At 41.7% G+C, this 18,492-nt stretch overlaps 1 protein-coding gene across 1 annotated transcript in view; it reads left to right on the plus strand.

The window, feature by feature from the left end:
- Positions 1-17,235, plus strand: part of LOC124722234 (ATP-dependent DNA helicase Q5-like) — a 161,310-nt gene extending 144,075 nt beyond the window's left edge. Inside the window, exon 9 of the mRNA XM_047247426.1 lies at positions 16,992-17,235. Within this exon, the coding sequence (XP_047103382.1) occupies positions 16,992-17,235 (244 nt within the window). The remainder of the gene's footprint in view (positions 1-16,991) is intronic.
- The last annotated feature ends 1,257 nt before the right edge of the window (positions 17,236-18,492 follow it).

Below are 18,492 nucleotides of genomic sequence, written 5' to 3' on the forward strand. Positions count from 1 at the left end.
AAAATTTAAAACTTCGGTATTATGAGAAGGAAAGCTGCTAGTCACCATATAGCGGAGATGCCTAGTCGCGGATAGGCACAACAAAAAGACCCCCACAATTATAGCTTTTGGCCATTAAGGCCTTCGTCAACAATACACCCTCCCCCCCTCCCCCCCCCCCCCACACACACACAGATGAAAACACACACACACACACACACACACACAGTGTGGTTTTAGTGGCCTGAGACTGCAGTCATGTGTGTGAGTTGCATTTATGTCAGTGTGTGTGTATGTGTGTGTATTGCTGATGGAGGTCTTAATGGCCGAAAGCTATAATTGTGAGAGTCTTTTTGTTGTGCATATCTGCCACTCAGCACCTCCTCTATATGGTGAATAGCAACTTTCCTTTTCATAATATTGTTACATTCCATCCTGAATTTTCCATTGTTGAAATGTAAAACTTCGGATTACCTTGTGCTATGTGGTATTGCCACACAAGAATGGCAACAAGTGATTCGATTGAAGCCTTAGAACTGCTTAGTGATTTTACATAGGACCAGAATTTTCTTGGGTTCTCAGCCAGGTCTTTTGCTAAGGTAAGGCAGTTGTATTTGTAGGCTTTGCGCATGGATCTTTTTGCAGACAAATTAATCTCTACTAACCTTTGTCTTTTGTCATTTACGTGTTCTCTTTTGAACCAAGAGTGCAACAGCCTTTACTTCCTCGGCATTTACTAAATCTCGTTGTTAAACAACAGTGGGCCTTTTCTGTCCTTAAACTATTTACTAGGCATATATGTCTCCAGAACATAATTTACAGCCTATTAATACTTAGCCCATAATTCCTCTACATCTATCATAGTGGAACTAAATGATGTGAATTTATTGTGTAAATGAGATGCTAACAACTGCTTATCTGCTCTTTCTAGCAGAAACTCTCTCGTAGCCTTCTTGGCTGAATTATTTACTTTAGTAACCGTAGTTGCTGTGATGAACAGTCATCCCCATCTCTATACTGATGCTGTTGGTAAGATCAGGCCTGTTGGTAGCTACGAGGTCTAAAATATTTTTATTGTGTGTGGCCTGCTGAATTAGCTACTCAAGACAGTGTTTGGAAAAGTGTTCAAAAGTACTTCGCAAGACTGTCTGTCTGTACCCCCCACAATAAATCCATAGATGTCCTAGTCAGTAATCGGTAGGCTAAAGTTGCCTATGACTATTATTACATGTACTGGGTATTTATATGCTACTGGCCATAGACTTTCTTTGAATGACTCTAAAACTGTCACAGTGGAATCAAGTGGTTGGTAAAAATGTTCAGCAGTTAGCTTGATTTCACTTAGATCTGTTATATGTGACCAGATAACTTCACTGTCACTCGGTTTTGAACTCAACAGAGACAATATTTTTTTTCAACTGCAATGAATACTTCCCCTCTGATATACACTGAAGAGCCAAAGAAACTAGTACATGTGCCTAATATCATGTAGAGCTACTGTGAGCAAGCAGAAGTGCCACAACACGATGTGGCATGTACTCAACTAATGTCTGAAGTAGTGCTGGAGGGAATTGACACCATGAATCATACAGGGATGTCCATAAATCTGTAAGAGTACCAGAGATCTCTTGACACCATGAATCCTGCAGGGCTGTCCATAAATCTGTAAGAGTACTGGAGATCTCTTCTGAGCAGCATGTTGTAAGGAATCCCAGATATGCTCAATACTGTTCATGTCTGGGGAGCCTGGAGGCCAGTGGAAGTGTTTAAACTCAGAAGAGTGTTCGTGGAGCCACTCTGTAGCAATTCTGGACATGTGACCTGCTGGAATTGTCCAAGTCTGTCGGAATGCACAATGGATATGAATGGATGCAGGTGGTCAGACAAGATGCTTACATATGTGTCACCTGTCAGAATCATACCTAGACATATCAGGGGTCCAATATCACTCCACCTGCACACGTCCCACACCATTACAGAGCCTCCACCAGCTTGAACAGTCCCCTGACTGACATGCAGGGTCCATGGATTCATGGGGTTGTCTCCCTAACTGTTCATGTCCATCCACTCACGATACAGTTGCTTATTCACAATGTGAATGGCCAAATGGCCAGTCTCTACCTTGGCACTCCTCCTTGAGCAGTGCATACACATTACCACCCGCCACTCACCCTGCTGTGAGGCCGAATCCACCACATCGAGTACACTAGGAGGTGCCTTGGCAGCAGAGCCCACGGGTGGAACAAGCAACACCAGAGGTGTCCCTTGCAGTGCACCACATTCTCCACCACCACTACACCTCAAAAGGCAGCAGCCTGAAGGTGGATGATCATATGTAAATGTGCATTCAGCTGTTTGCGAACTGCAGCCAGATCCTTTTGCATCTGCACACAGGGATGCTGATGCCGTCATGAGCTGTCTAGCTGGGTGTTCAGAAGAAATGAAAAGTGTGCTACAGATTTCCTGAATTTACACTAACAGCTAAAAAATCATGAGACTAAAACTTCTAAATAGAAAACGTACACAAAACTTAAGAAATATATTTCCAGGAAAACACAGAAACAGTTAAACATGCTACTTTCCACAGTGGAGATGTGTAACAGGTGACAACTGGGGCCTGACCTATAGTAGGAACCATCCTGACATTTGCCAGAAATAATTTAGGGAAACCACAGAAGACCTAAACGAGGATTTCTGGATAAATATTGGAGCTTCCAACCTCCTGAACACAAGGTGACTCTTTTTAAAACAGTTATACCTCATTGAGTTTACCCATTGGTGTACAATACTGTCTTATAAATAAGTTATTTAATAATAATAAAAGGCTAAACACTGCTCATTTATTTCTCACTCCTAGTCGCTGTATAACGAGTAAGATGTTGAACTCAGAAAGAGGATAAGAAGTTAGTCTTATACATTTCGTAGCTTTGCGAGTAAATTTTTCCAGGAAAGGAAAAAAAAGTAGTGTGAAACTGTTATGTGGAATGTTAGATGTTTTGTTATTGTTATTATTATTTGTGTTACATTTTTACCAAACTCTACTCTGTGTTATCTATGTAATCCTTCAACTTATAGAATGTTTGGGTTAACAGGTAGTTTTTAACTGCATTTTTAAGTAAGCTTGTTTTAGCAATTTCTTTAATAGCCTTTGATAATTTATTGTCCAGTTTTATTCCTTGATAGAAAAAGCTGTTTTGAGTTTTATGTTTACTATTTCTTGGTAAATGTAAGTTCATTCTAGCTCTTATTCCATTGTCATGGGTAGTGCTGTTTGTGCTGTAATTACTGATGTTATTTTTGATATGTCCAGTTTGGTAAATGTATTTTCATTGTGCAGTTAAAATCCCGTGTTTTGAACGGATCTTTACAATGAGATTGACTACTATTCTTGGATATTATTTTTATTGCCCTTTTGTGCACATTGAAACTGTGTTCATATTTTGTAGATTTGATCCATGGGAAAGGAAGCCATAGCAGAGAATTTAGTGTACATATGAATAGTGTATATTTAAAAGATATTGGCTGTTACACACTGATGACAGGGTTCCAAGGGCATAATATGCTGATGACATTCAGTTTGCTAGTATCTTTGTGTGTTCACACCACTTCAACTGAGAATCAATATTCATTCTTAGGAATTTTTCTTTTGTACACAGTCTGTGGAGATGCATCTAAATTTAATTTTATAATGTCACTTTCTCTCTTCAAATTGAAATTCATGGTATTTGTTTTCTTCATATTTGATGTCACTGTATTGCATATTGACCAATTGTAAACTTCCTTGAGGATTTCATTTGCTTTTCCCACTAAGTGTTTTCATATTCTCAGTGGCTATAATATTGCTGTCATCAGTAAAGAGAATTCTTTCCTCGTGGCTAACACTACCGGGAAAGTCGTTGGTACATATCAGGAAAAGGATTTGTCCTAATGTGCTGCTCGTAGAAACTTCTATATTAATGTGTCTTGGCTCTCATAAATGTTTTACTAAAACTTAAGATGTATTTGCGTTATGTGTCATCTCTACACTTCATACCCTATCTGCAAGGTGTGATCTGAATCAGTCATTAGCTACCCCTTTTCCTAATGCCTCTAGCTTATTTAGTAGGATTGTAGGGTCAACAGTACCAAAAGCCTTAGAAAGATGTAAAAATATGCCTGTGACCCACTTATCTTTGTCAAGAGCATCCAGTACCACTATGGCTGATTCTGTACTTCTAGTACTTTGGAAACCAACCTGTGATTCATTTAACTGGTTGTATTTATTCTTCTTAACCTGCCTTTCGTAGCTGAGTCTATTATTACTGAGAATGGTTACAGCAGGGAAGTGGGCTGGTAATTTTCTATGTCTTCTGTATTACCTTTCTTTAACAGAGGTAAACTCTTGCCTGTTCTAAATACTCTGGAAATTTTCAAGGTGCATAGGACTCATTTATTATCCTTCTTTAAGGGAGCTTGTATACTCTCTAGGTACTTCTTCAGTACACACATTTTTTATTTTTTTAGTTTTTATGCAGTTTTAGTGACTTAGTGCTCTGTGGTTGATAGCAATCTCATTGTACTTAGTGCATAATTATTTTCAGATGTTATATTTCATTCTGGGAAATTTTGCTGTAACTCAGTGCAATACTATTCACGTAGTTTGCTATGTGTTGTGGATCATTTATTACTTTATCTCTCTCACTTATCAGTATGTTGTTATGCCTTTGTTTGTCTCTCCTTATTTTTTTTTTCCTGACGTACCAGACTACTTACCTTTTGTTCTGTGCATTGTACATTATTCTGTAATGAAATGGCTTTTTTGCATGAATCAGCACCTTCCTATAAATCTTTTTGTACCTATAATATAAATTTAAGAACTCTGACTCATTATGATTCTTTTCATGGAACTGAGGAGGTTTTGTAAGGACTTTTTAATACATGCTGTTATCCATTTGTTTTGTGAGACATTGATACTGATTTGAGGTACTTTTGGAAATGTATTTTCAAAGTCCATTTTAAATGATATTGAGAATTCATGCCAGCTTTGGTTTGTAGTTCTTTTTGAAAAATCCTGTTGTTTGATTTACAACGAACACCTTTTGGAAGCTTGTAATTTAGGGAACTCCTCCATACTCAATTTTCTATTATTTGGCAGAAGTATTCTGATAGTCTTAAGATTTTTTATGGCTACATCACATTTTTCCCTGTCCATATTTGTAGCCATATGGTCAATTAATGATGCAGTAATTGTAGTAACCCTTGCTGCACTATTGACCAACAAAGTCATGTCAATACCCTGAAGGATATTAATGAGTTTTTGTGTGTCCATCCTAGTGCCAGGTGGTCTGGGGGCTACGGCCGTTCACTATTGTAAGGAAATGAAACACGTACAACTGTCCTTATGTTGTCATTTATTGTGTAGGTATCAGTTTTGGTACTTCAGTGCACCATCTTCAGGCCTGAAGATGGTGCACTGAAGTGCTAAAACTGGTAGCTACTCAATAAATGACAACATAAGGAAGATTGTTAGTGTTTCATTTCCTTACGATATTAATGAGGGTGCTAGTAGTTTCATTTATGATATTTAAGTTTATGTTTATGTCGCCACACAAAATTATGTTGACATTTGTAATTGAGATTTTATCTAGAACTTCTGTTAACCTATTGAAAAATGTGTGCACATTACCACTGGGAGATAAACACATACACAAAATGATTAATTTCTTGATGTTATCGAGCCCTATTAATTCAATGGCTGATATTGCAAAGTGTTTGTCTTCACTTACTGTACTAAGATCATGTCTTGATTTGAACTGTGTTCCTTTTCTGACATAAATACATGATCCTCTGCCTGTCGTAGTTCTACAAGAAGAGCCTGTCTTTTCATACAGTGATAATACTACATATTGGATTTCTATGTCTCTACACTAGTGCTTAGTGATGCAAATTACTGAGCAGTTTAAAGATGGGAGCTCAACTTCAAATTCTTTTATTTTATTTGTTATTGATTGCATGTTTTGATGAAGGGTTGTTAAGACTGTGAAATGTCTAGTGTTGCTTTGTCCAATGATTTCTTTTTCTTTATGACATGTACTATGGGCTTTTTTTTTTTTTTTTGGTATGTTTGAACACATCTTGTGATTGTTTCAGAAATTTTTAAAGTGTTGGAAATACTATTTAGGCAGGAACCTATTGTCTGAATTTATCCTAAGAAAGACCTTCTTCTCCTACCTGTGACACCAGGTATTTGAGCACATGCGGCCTGGATCCACACCTACACTATCAAAAATCAGCTGTACCAACGTTTCCTTCCCAGTTCCACTTAGGTGTAGGCCATGCCTAGTTAAACCACATCTATTGATATTCCTGACAGGCACCAGAGAAACAGGTGCAAAATTGATTGCAATCAATGCCAACTCTGACCCCAATTTAATCCACCTCAGAGCTCCATTAAAATGTGGATGATCATGATGCTGGAACAACTCAATAAAGTTTACGTTGGTGCCATGAATTAGGGAAACTATCTTGTCCAGGTCAACACCCACGTCAGATGCCTGCCCCATCCCTGTCCAAACTGTTTTTTGGACCACCCACTATTACTACACAGTCCTCTTTTGAGAAATCCTTACACAAAAACCCTAAGTCCTCTAACACTTGACTTAGCCCTGTATTCGGTTTGAGAATGCTGGTGCCTGGTACACTGCCCCTAAACTTTCCAGTAACTAAGGGCCTACACCTTGCCCATGGCTACTACCTCCATCTACATCACTTCAGCAATTCACACACTAAAGAGCCTGGCAGAGGGTCCTTCAAACCACCTTCAGACTAATTCTCTAAAACGTCCGTAAGAAAAATGAACATCTAAATCTATCTGCACAAGTTCCAATTTTTCTTATTTTACTACAATGATCATTTCTCCCTGTGTAGGTTGGCAACAATAAAATATTTTCACATTCAGAGGAGAAAGTTTGTAAGTGAAATTTCATGAAAAGATCTTGCCACAACTTGCTTATCATATCTGTGACACTTTCTCCTCTATTTTGTGATAGTAAAAAATTATCTGCTCTTCTTTGGATTGTTTTGATGTCCTCCATCAATCCTGTCTGGTAAGGATCCCATACCACACAGCAGTACTCTAGCAGAGGATGAACAGGCATAGTGTAGGCAGTCTGTTTGTCCACATCTCGTGGTCGTGCGGTAGCATTCTCGCTTCCCACGCCCGTGTTCCCGGGTTCGATTCCCAGCAGGGTCAGGGATTTTCTCTGCCTTGTGATGACTGTGTGTTGTGTGATGTCCTTAGGTTAGTTAGGTTTAAGTAGTTCTAAGTTCTAGGGGACTGATGACCATACCACACAGCAGTACTCTAGCAGAGGATGAACAGGCATAGTGTAGGCAGTCTGTTTGTCCGCATCTCGTGGTCGTGCGGTAGCGTTCTTGCTTCCCACGCCCGGGTTCCCGGGTTCGATTCACGGCGGGGTCAGGTATTTTCTCTGCCTTGTGATGACTGGGTGTTGTGTGATGTCCTTAGGTTAGTTAGGTTTAAGTAGTTCTAAGTTCTAGAGGACTGATGACCATAGATGTTAAGTCCCATAGTGCTCAGAGCCATTTGAGCAGTCTGTTTAGTAGACCTGTTTCATCTTCTAAGTGTTCTGTCAATAAAACATAGTCTTTGATTTGCCTTCCCCTCAACATTATCTAAGTGTTTGTTCAAGTATAAGTTGTTTGTAATTATAACTCCTAGGTATTTAGTTAAATTGGCAGCCCTTGAATTTGTGTGATTTAACATATATCCAAAATTTAATGGATTTCTTTTCATACCCATGTGGATGGCCTCACATTTTTCCTTGCTCAGAGGCAATTTCCACTTTTCGCAGCATACATATGCAGCAGCAGTACTTTCTTCGCCCTAACACTTTGGTCATTCCTAGGCTTCCTAACATAGCTTGAAGTGTGCTGCACATTTCCTACCCTAGCCCTGCCTGAGGCTCTTCTCCATTTAACTCTTTCAGTTTCAGATGCCTGTTTTTAGTGTTGATAGTAAAAATATCAGATCGTGTCTTCTTTCTCCATACCTTCCTACCAACAGGGCACAAATCCCGGATGAGCCCCCAATTGCGGGCTTTCAAAAAAAGGACTAAAGATGAGTGAAATGAGGTGGTGTTGTGCTGGCCCTCAACTACGAACCCTCTGACTCAAAAATTGCAATGTTAAAAGTTTTGGCTGGTTTCATTGTCTAGGGGCTGGGATACGTAGTTGCCACATCACAGGACAAATACTGCTGAGTCTACAGTATATGATAAGAATACACACATGAATCGAATGGTCGAGAGTTTCTATCACTCGGAAATCGCGAATTATGAATGTAACATATAAATTTATAAATGAAAGATTGCAATTAAATAAAATCTGCAGGTACTATCTTAACAACTTTAAATGATGAGTACAATATTAGGAGTCCTTTTGAGAATGCGGTATATTTCTGCAAAACACTTATTGGTGTTGATGGTCCAGCAATTAAATAAAATATAAGCTGAATAACAGGGAAACAATACATTCCTACTGCATGTAATTAGTTATGAACAACAACATAGCTTGCAAGATATTCACTTCTTAACGCACACTACGTCTTACCTGTAGAAGCCACGGAAATCTCACAAGTGCACAAGTCGGCACTCGAAAGTATTTCTATCTGCCGTGACCACGCGCAAACTGCTCCACACCCTTCAAGTCTCTACCTCGCGACTGTTGTGTCCAGCGCTTCCCGTCCTGTACCTGTACCATCCAGAACTGCCCCACTGCCAGAACTACCCGTGTCCTCCTCTCCCGAACTCACTTCCATCCAGTCTTCCCATTCACGAGCACTGTGATTGGCTAGAGCGTTCATGCCATGTCTTCATTCCAACGTCCACTCACAAACATATTTAAACACATACAAAATACTGGAGTTACATTTAAATAACTCAAAGTTAAGTAAATATTCCTACAGCTGGGTCATAAACACGCTCTAACACACATTATTAGATACATAAATAAATTAAATAAACATATATCAAAGGAATAGAAGAAGAGGTAGACCAGTAGCCTAATGTCTCTGTGCTTTCTAAACCACAGTAAATGTTTAACCATTCTCTTCATGAAAAGTATATAGCGGATATAACGTTTTTTCGTGTAACTGTGGAGTACGTATGGTCTGACACAATCAATAGTAATCAGCCACTTTGACCTGCAATAACTCATGTCCTATTCAAGTTACATGCCTGTAATTCATACCAATTTAGGTTTACACTAATAGCATTCTAAAGACATGGTGATTGACAAAATCAGATGAAGCATTTATGTTTTGGAAATTTGTTGCTGGGTGTTACTTGTATAATTTACCATCAGATACATAACTTTAGCCTAATAAAGATTTTGAGAATCTGATTACACCATCAGAATCATTGTGCAGATAATAGTAATGTACATGTTTATTTTTGAGGTATCATGATTCATCTGGCTACTATTAATCTTTATATGAACTGTGAAATATCTGCCATTAAGATTTCACAAAGTCTGCCATCTTTGGCCCTCCTGGCACACAGCGTCACCAAGAATTCCCAGCCATGCAGCTGGACCATGTGCTGGGGCTACCCCTCTCGTCCGGCTAACATTCGCCACCACAGGTTTGCTGCCAGGCCCCAGCTGACCAAGCGGCCCGTGTGGCCACGCCAACTTAGAATATTCTCAGGGCACCACAATTCACTCGTTACCTCACAGATGCATGGTGTGCTCCGGAACACTTGTGCGTGCGCCAGCATTGTGCTGTTTCAGCAGAGATGTCACAGATCACCATCTATCCTACTTTGGAAAGCAGACAAGCCTGTGGACCCCATGTTCTGTGAAGAGTTGTGGATGTACAACATTTTAGCACCTTGTGGTAGTTTCACTGTCCTCTACCTCTTTCCATAGATGCTCATGACAGTAGCACTTGAACATTTGACTTTGTCACCCATACCTTTGCTAAGTTGATCCCCTGTCCATGTTTGCTCCACTTACATACTTTTTGTACCATGTCACATGCCTGCAGTGCCACCAGGTGACATCCAACATCACAGTGGGCAGTAGTCATAACGTTTTGGCTGATCAGTGTATATCCAGAGCAGTTTGAAGTAAAATGGTCACATAAAGAGTAGGGAAGAGAAATGCCAAACAGAAATTTCTAGCAGGCCCATCCTACGGAAGTGAAATCCAGCCACAAGAGAAAAGCTTTATGCAAAACCCAATTCTTGAGAATTGTTTGTAGATCCCTTACCAAGTTGGATTAGTGAAAGAGATCGATTAGATTTAAAAAAAGGGGGTTGAATTTCTTGTCAACATTGAGGTCATTAGAGAGAATAATAATAAAAAAAGCTGCTTTGTTTGTTTAGTGAACATTACAGAATTACTCAACAAACCCTAATGTGAGACGCTGCAAGAGTGACATGCATTGTGGAGAGTTATATACTCTCGAATTTCTGAGATACCACATTGCATTACTAGTCAAGAAATACATTTTTTTCTATCAAAACAATCCTGCCTGACAATAATGAGTGTAAAATGATGTTGTACACTGTTCTTCTCATATACCATCAGCAAATGAACAGTAAAGTGGAAGGGATTGGGTTTCCATTTCTAATGTACTCAATATCAGTGAGATTTAAGCTCTGATCTTCCTTCCTACTTGCCTTTGCATTTGAAAAAGAATCCACAATATGAATATAGTAAGGGTTAAAGATGCTGGCTGCTTTATTGAAATTTGTCAGAAGTCATACAGTCTCATACTTTTTCTGAACATGAATAATTCAAGTAAAATCCTGCACAACAGTAAGAGCTGCTTCTGTCATCTACATCATGTCCACAAAATACACAGCTAGTTGGCTTTGCCATCACCATTTTAGGTCAGAGGGATGTAGTTAGTATACATGGCTGGTACCTAATGATCTGCCCACCAACCACACAGCAGAGAGCTTGTGTTGCCAAACTGTCAAGGTGCCCACAACTCTACTGCAACTCATCCTGCCTCTGACAGCTACTGCGGTATTTGGGGGCACCACAGCACCACTGTTGCTGACACTAGCTCACCTCAGTGTGGCACATGGTACAAGCATGACTTCCCAGTATTCATCGACCTGTGGCTTTACAATATGCTGCACAGCAGTTCAACTGTCAGTCTGCGAGTGTGTGAGTTACAGCTTCAGTTCAGAAGTTGACATCAGTGTTCACTAAGCGCCATTTGTCTGAGAGTAGTATGTGCCAGTTTAAACCAAGTCCTAGATAGTATAACAGAGGTGGATTTTGCTGACAGCAGTGTTTCATTACTGTGATGGACTGTGAACTAAATTGTACCTTCAAGAACTGTTATCGAATGGTCCAGTTTCTCATCAAATCAGCACGAACTTTCACTTGCATTCATTTAGAAGCTGTTAAGCTGCTGTTCAGAGCCCAGTGTTAGTGTGTAATTGGTTCTTGCTTACTTGGGCACATCTTTCTTCTTGTAGCATGCATCACTCACATATCACTATACTAAATTGGTGATGAGATAAAAAAACGGAAATGTGTCTTGCGCTCAACTGGGTTACCCACCCTACCTTGTTTTGTGTGCCCTCTCTGCACTATTGGCGGTGTTCTGCCTCACTTTCAGACCTCCACTGGTTGTTACTGGACATTTCCTTTTAGCTTCTTTCTTGCTTTTCAATTCTCTGTTCCTGTACATCACACTTATGTTGTGACATGGCAGTTTTTGGATATTCCATGCTCCATTGTTGTGTGAGAACAGACCCTCTTGCTCTCACCTAACTGGTCTCCTTTGCCTCTTTGGCATGGTTACTGCCTCAGCTGTCCCTCCTACAACTTGTCCTGTTATGGGGCCAGCACTTGCACTATCCATGATGCAGCTCCTCTGCCCCCAGTCCCTCTAAAGTTAGACATCACATTGTATTCACGGTCTGCCTTCCTTCGTGCATGAGGCTGCCTCCTCCATGTTTCTGCTCTTCTGACGTTCTCCTCCTGTCTGCCACCAGCCCATCAACCTCTTGCCCTTCTGCCTGTAGCACAGTTGCCTTCAGCACTGTCTCCTTTGACTCTGCCACGGTGCCCCCTGCCTTGGTGCCCTCTGCCATGGTGCCTCTTTCCCCAGCACCCCCTACACCTGCACCACCAGCTCTTGCACTGCCCACTGCTGCATCGTGGGCCCCACTGGCTCCTGTGTCCTAGGCCCCACCAGTTCATATGCCGTGAGTCCTGCTCAGTCCCTTGCTACAGGCCAAGCTGCCTCCTGCACCATAGGCCCCACCTACTGCAACACCACAGGCTCCAGTGCCACTGGCTCTGGTGCCACCTGCTCCAGGTCACAGGCTCCAGTGCCACCAGCTCCTGCCCCATTGGCTCTAGCACTTTGGCTCTGGCACCACCTGCTCCAGTGCCACCTCCTCCTGTGCCGCCCACTGCAGCACAGGCACTCTTGCCGCTAATCCAGGCAAACTCTTCTGGTTCTGCACCATGCACTGCATTGCATGTCTCACCACATTCTGCCCACTCACTCGATGCTCTCCTCTGCCATTGCTGGTGAACACACCTTGTTTCCATCGCACACGTTGCCCTTTCTCCAGCCATCCTTTCTACCTGTTGCCAATGTTTAGCTCACATACTTCACGTCCTGCTCCCTCTCTCGGGATTATTTCCATCAGAGTATGGGTCATGCTCATCTCGTGCACTTCGCAAGGCAAGGCACCTTTGCAGCACATGATGTGGCTGCTTTGAGTCTCTGCTTTGTGTCACTCCATCCTGCTTGCTGATACCAGATGTCTCTGGTCGTGATTGTCTCCTGCAACCTCCAGGGCCTCATTGTCTTCACTGAACTGTTGCCTCTTCCCCTCGGGCACCCTCTGCATGTCTTCAATTGGACTTCTCCAGTACTTTGGTCTGTCGGTTGTGGAAGTTTTGCCACAAGCCTAGCCTTGTCAGGTCGTGGTACCTTCGGTGACCCGATTGCACCTATTATGCCATGGATCCTGCATGTCTCTCACTTCTCCACTCTCCTCCTCACCTTGTCTGCCTCCCTGCCTACGCAGTGGGCTACCTCATCTGGCCATGCCAGATGCCGCTGTGCCTTTTGCAGGAAGCCTGCATCCATAACCGGCATTCCTTGTGAGGGTGACTCAAGAGCTCTTCCTACCACTGGCCACAAGGCATCTGATGATGTTCCAAGGCATTTAGCTGGCATTGTCTTATCTGGTCCTGGCTGCTGCCATGTCCTCTTCAGGCACTGCTGCCCAGCTGACCTCATTGGTGCTCGTGTGTCCTGGTGGCCATTTTAGTTTGAGCACTTCTCTCCCATTGCATGCTGGCACCCTGCCACCTTCCTCCTGGCCAGCCTGCATTGGTACCACATGGCACACCTTGCAGTCCCACACTGGTTGCCTGCCACACCCTTATCCCAGCATCTTTTCAGATGCTAGTTGGGCTCTCACCTCTGTCCCATGCTGGGATGTATCCTTCCTTTTGGAGACACTTCTCCTGAATGGCTTCACAACTGCTCTGTAGAGGAGAGGGATACTGCATTCTCAGCTGTCGCTTACATCACTACTGCCAGCTACACAGCAAAATGACTGCGCCATGGCCTCCATAGGAAGAGGTATGCAGTATTTGTGTCTGGTATCCAAGGCATTTAGCTGGAACTGTCTTATCTGGTCCTGGCTGGTGCCATGCCCTCTTCAGGCATTGCTGCCCAGCTGACTTCATGGGCACCCAAGTGTCCTGATGGCCACTTTAGTTTGAGCACCTCTCTCCCATTGCATGCTGGCACCATGCCACCTTCCTCCTGGCCAGCCTGGCCCCCCTGGGCCACATGGTACAAGCAAAACTTCCTGCTGATGGCTTTATGAGACTCTGCTCATCAGTCAGTTTGTGAGGGTATGAGTTCCAGCTCCAGTTCACGAGTTCAACATCGATATTCACTGAGTGCCATTCATCAGAGGACCGAGACCTCGGTAGTGTAACAGAGATGCACTTGGCCTATGACAGTGTTTACTTATTGTGATGGACTGTGTCATGATCTGTACCTTTAAGAACTTTTATCATATAGTCCAGTTTCTCTGCATTAGTAATAAGGTTCTGTTGTTCTTGGTTAACTGGGCACATCTCTCTTCTTGTAGCATGCATCACGCATGTCACAGGGTACTAAAAGAGCCTTAGCTATGAGGAGCAATCATATGGAAACCAAACAGATGGAAAGAAGTAAGTAAAGTGTTTGTTATTTAAAAAGTAATGACCATAATAGTTAATAAATTTATCCCACTGATAGATAAGGTCCAGCACATATGTTGCCTAGGTTGTTTTGCATACATCCTGCAGAAGTTCTGATGGGAACCCCTTACACATCTCCATACAGCTCTCCTATCTCCCCATGAAATTTCCATATTTTTGGAGCCCTGAAGAAAGACATTCACGGTCATTTATTTGCTTTGGATGAAGTGGTGCATGCCTGGGTACAATCATTTTTGCATAGACAACCACAAACATTTTTCCATGGAGGCATTGACCTTCTTGCCTCATTGTTGAATAAATGTATTGACAGTTATGACTATTACTTTTGAAGTAATAAACAGTTTACAGCCCTCCTTCCTACTTGCTTTCAAATTTTGAAAGATATCCGCATTGGGGTTGTAGTGAGATATAGTAGCTGCTTTATTGAAATTTGTCAGAAGTCATACAGTTTCATGCTTCTTCTGAATATGAGTAATTCATGTAAAATATCAGTGCTACATAACACTAAGAACTTTTATAGACTGAAATTAGTGGAAGTTTAGTAATATGCATTAATATTCTATGAATTATGAAAATTATACTAGAAAATTTGTAAAGTAATGTTCCAGTAATGTGAATATTGCAAGCACTTATAAACGGGGACCTTGAGTTTTCCTCCTGTGCACTCATGTCTCATATGCCTGTTTTGCTTGAATATAACGTACAGTTTATTCTTATGTTTATAGCTCAATGCTTTGATTCCATTTTAGAGTCTGACCATCAACATCTACCTCAACAGATAGTTTGTAACTGGTGTTGAATTTGAGTGCTCTGGTGATGAGAAATTAACTACATGACCCATACTAAAATTCGGTGGAGTTTATTAGGTCAGTTTCATGTTCCACGAGTTAGATATACACTGAGGTGACAAAAGTCATGAGATAGCTCCTAATATTGTATCGGACCTCCTTTTGCCTGGTGCAGTGCAGCAACTTGATGTGGCATGGACTCAAGAAGTCATTGGAAGTTCCCTGCAGAAATATTGAGCCATGGAGCCACCATAGCCATCCATAGTTGTGAAAGTGTTGCTCGTGCAGGATTTTTTGCACGAACTGACCTGTTGCCGCTGCAGGATTTTGTGTATGAACTGACCTCTCAGTTATGTCTCATAAATGTTCAAAGGGATTCATGTCGGGCAATTTGGGTGGCCAAATCCTTTGCTTCAATTGTCCTGAATGTTCTTCAAACCAATCACAAAGATTTGTGGCACTGTGACATGGTACATTGTCATCTATAAGAATTCCATCATTGTGTGGGAACAAGTAGCTGAAAATAACCATCTGGACCAGAGGACTTAGTCCATTCCCTGCAAATATGGACCACACCATTATGGAGTGACCATCAGGTTGCACAGTGCCATGTTGACAACTTGGGTCCTGGCTTCATGTGGTCTGCGCCACACTCGAACCCTACCGTCAGCCCTTACCAATTGAATTCAGGACTCATCTGACCAGCCCACAGTTTTCCAGTATTCTAGGGTCCAACCAATATTGTCATGAGCTCAGCAGAGGTACTGCAGGCAATCTCATGCTGTTAGCAAAGGCACTTGCCTCAGTTGTCTGGTCCCATAGTCCATTAACACCAACTTTCACCACACTGTTCTAACAGATATGTTTGTTATATGTCTCACATTGATTTCTGTCGTTATTTTCTGCATTGTTGCTCATCTATTAGGACTGACAATTCTATGCAAACACTGCTGGTTTTGGTCATTAAGTGAAGGCCATTGGCCACTGTGTTGTCCGTCGTGTGTTGAGGGTAATGCCTGAAATTTGGTGTTCTAGGCACACTCATGACACTGTGCATCTTGGAATATTGAATTCACTGATCATTTCCAAAATGGAATGTCCCAAGCGTCTAACTGCAACTACCATTCTGCATTCAAAGTCTGCTAATTCCCATTGTGTAGCCATAATCATGTCGGAAACCTTTTCAGATGTATCGCCTGAGTACAAATGACAGCTCCACAAAAGTACTGCCCTTTTATACCTTGTGTGCTCTATACTACCGCCATCTGTATATGTGCATATCACTATCCCAGGACATTTGGCACCTCAGTGTATAAAGTAGTCTAGAAGTAATTCTCATAATTATCTTTGTGAGTAGATTAGCAGCCGTCTTAATTTCTTGTTAGTATACTTTTACATAAGGAGCTTCTGCATGTTAATGTATATCTTGACTTGTGCCACATCCCTAAAGACCTTCCATCATTGTAGAATTCATGAAGCATGATGAGTGGATGAATAAATGGAGTTTGTAATACCTCACTGTGACATGGAAATGTTTCAATTGGTATACAAAATTTTTATATTTCTACAAAGGATGTTGTTTTTACAAAGACTTACTGTGTTTTGTTGAATAATGTATGTGACTAAATAATTTTTTTTGTGTGAATTTTTTTGAGGCTGGAAAATTAACATAAAACACAGCCAACTACATATTTGCATGAGGGTATATTGGCCTTGTGTTCTGTGATGACGGCAATGATATGCTGGAAAATGAAAGGTGGTCTGGATAAACATTTCTCCACATTCTGAAAGTTTTAAAATGAGCTTTTATGAAGTGTGTGTGTGTGTGTGTGTGTGTGTGTGTTTGTTTATGCCATTTGACTCTGAGGTGTTTGGATGTATCACTCTACAAGACTATAAATGTATTTATATTAATGCTAGGCCATTTATGGAAAGACAGCGCTAATTGTTTTGAATGTTTAGATTTGTAGTTCACTGGAACCTTCCAAGAACATTATCCTCATTCTGTCAACAAGCTGGGAGGGCAGGACGAGATGGAAAACAATCATGGTGCCGGGTATACTATGAGACTGAAGAGAAAATCCATAGAATATCATTGATACAGAGACGTATTACAAGGTATAAATCCAAATGTAAAAAAAACAATGCCGAGAATGAACTTAAGGAATTTGAAAAAGTGGTCAGATATTGTGAAGCTGTCACGTAAGTGTTATGACTATAGGGTTTATTGTTTGCCATATCATTTATTTCACTTGAATTGTATTCTGTCCTAATAAGTATGAATTTCTACACATACATCCATCTCCACAAACTGCTGTGAAGTGCATGGCAGAGGGTGCTTTCCATTCTGTCATGTACTAGTGTTTCTTTCCATTTCATTTGTGTGTGGAGCATGGAAAGAATGACTGCTTAAATGCCCCTGTTTTTACTGCAGTTAGTCCAATATTATCTTCTATGTCCCTACAGGAGGAATACATGGTAGCAAAAATAAATGTTTTTGTCTGTACATCAGGACTAAAAAAAATAAAGTAGTATTTGTGGCCTTTTCTTCCTACACTCTGACAAGGCATGCCAATTTTAGATTTGTATTCTAACTTATATAATTCAAAGGAATTGTTAACTAATGCACTGTCAGTATCCTTCACCCTCTGTTGTAATGTAAACATGTATTCTTACACATTGTAGACTTGATATCGTGTCTGGGGAGATGGCATATTTTTGTTTCATTTTTCATCATGTGAGGTGCAGATTAAAATTTTTCTTTGGTTACCATAAATACTTCATGTTATAACCTTTAATCACCAATAATTGCGTGGATATTCAAACACACTCACTTAGAAACAATAGCTGGTTACATGATAACAACTCAGTATCTCTTATTTGACTGCCGTGCCGTGACATGCAGCCGGCGCCATTCGTAGCTAGGTGGCGCTCCCGCGCTCAGCCGAGTTGCGGAGCGTCTCCATCGCCATTTGCGCGTACTGTCGTGGCGGCACTGTTAAATGTCGTGGCACTGTCACAACGCTTTTCCCCCCTTGAAAAAAAAACACTCACTTCCTTGGAGACATGGACAGTGCGGAGACATCCATGACCTCTTGTGAGGCCCCGAGAGTTTCCCGCGGAGAGACACGAGAGTATGGTCGAAAATGTCCAGGATGGAAGCTCGTGCGTGGAACGTGCCTCCTGGACGAGATGATGGGTGAAAACTCCGGAGCAGCATCCATAGGTGTCGTGGACCTGGGGGTGTGCTCCAGCGAGATGGGTCCTGGAGAAGGCGGCGTCGCGACTGGGGCCTGTTCCGGCGTACTCGGAAGCGGTAGCGACGTCGGCTGCATCAACACGTACGGTAGATCGGCAGCAGCGACAGGACTGGCTTCTCGGGCTGGTGGAGGCAAAGGAAGGGGCGGTGGCACCGGCATGGCCACCACTCGTGGGCGCATCTGGTCGTAATGGCGAAGAACCA

The sequence above is a fragment of the Schistocerca piceifrons genome, chromosome X (genome assembly GCF_021461385.2).
Source record: "Schistocerca piceifrons isolate TAMUIC-IGC-003096 chromosome X, iqSchPice1.1, whole genome shotgun sequence".
In the NCBI taxonomy this organism is placed as follows: Eukaryota; Metazoa; Arthropoda; class Insecta; order Orthoptera; family Acrididae; genus Schistocerca; species Schistocerca piceifrons.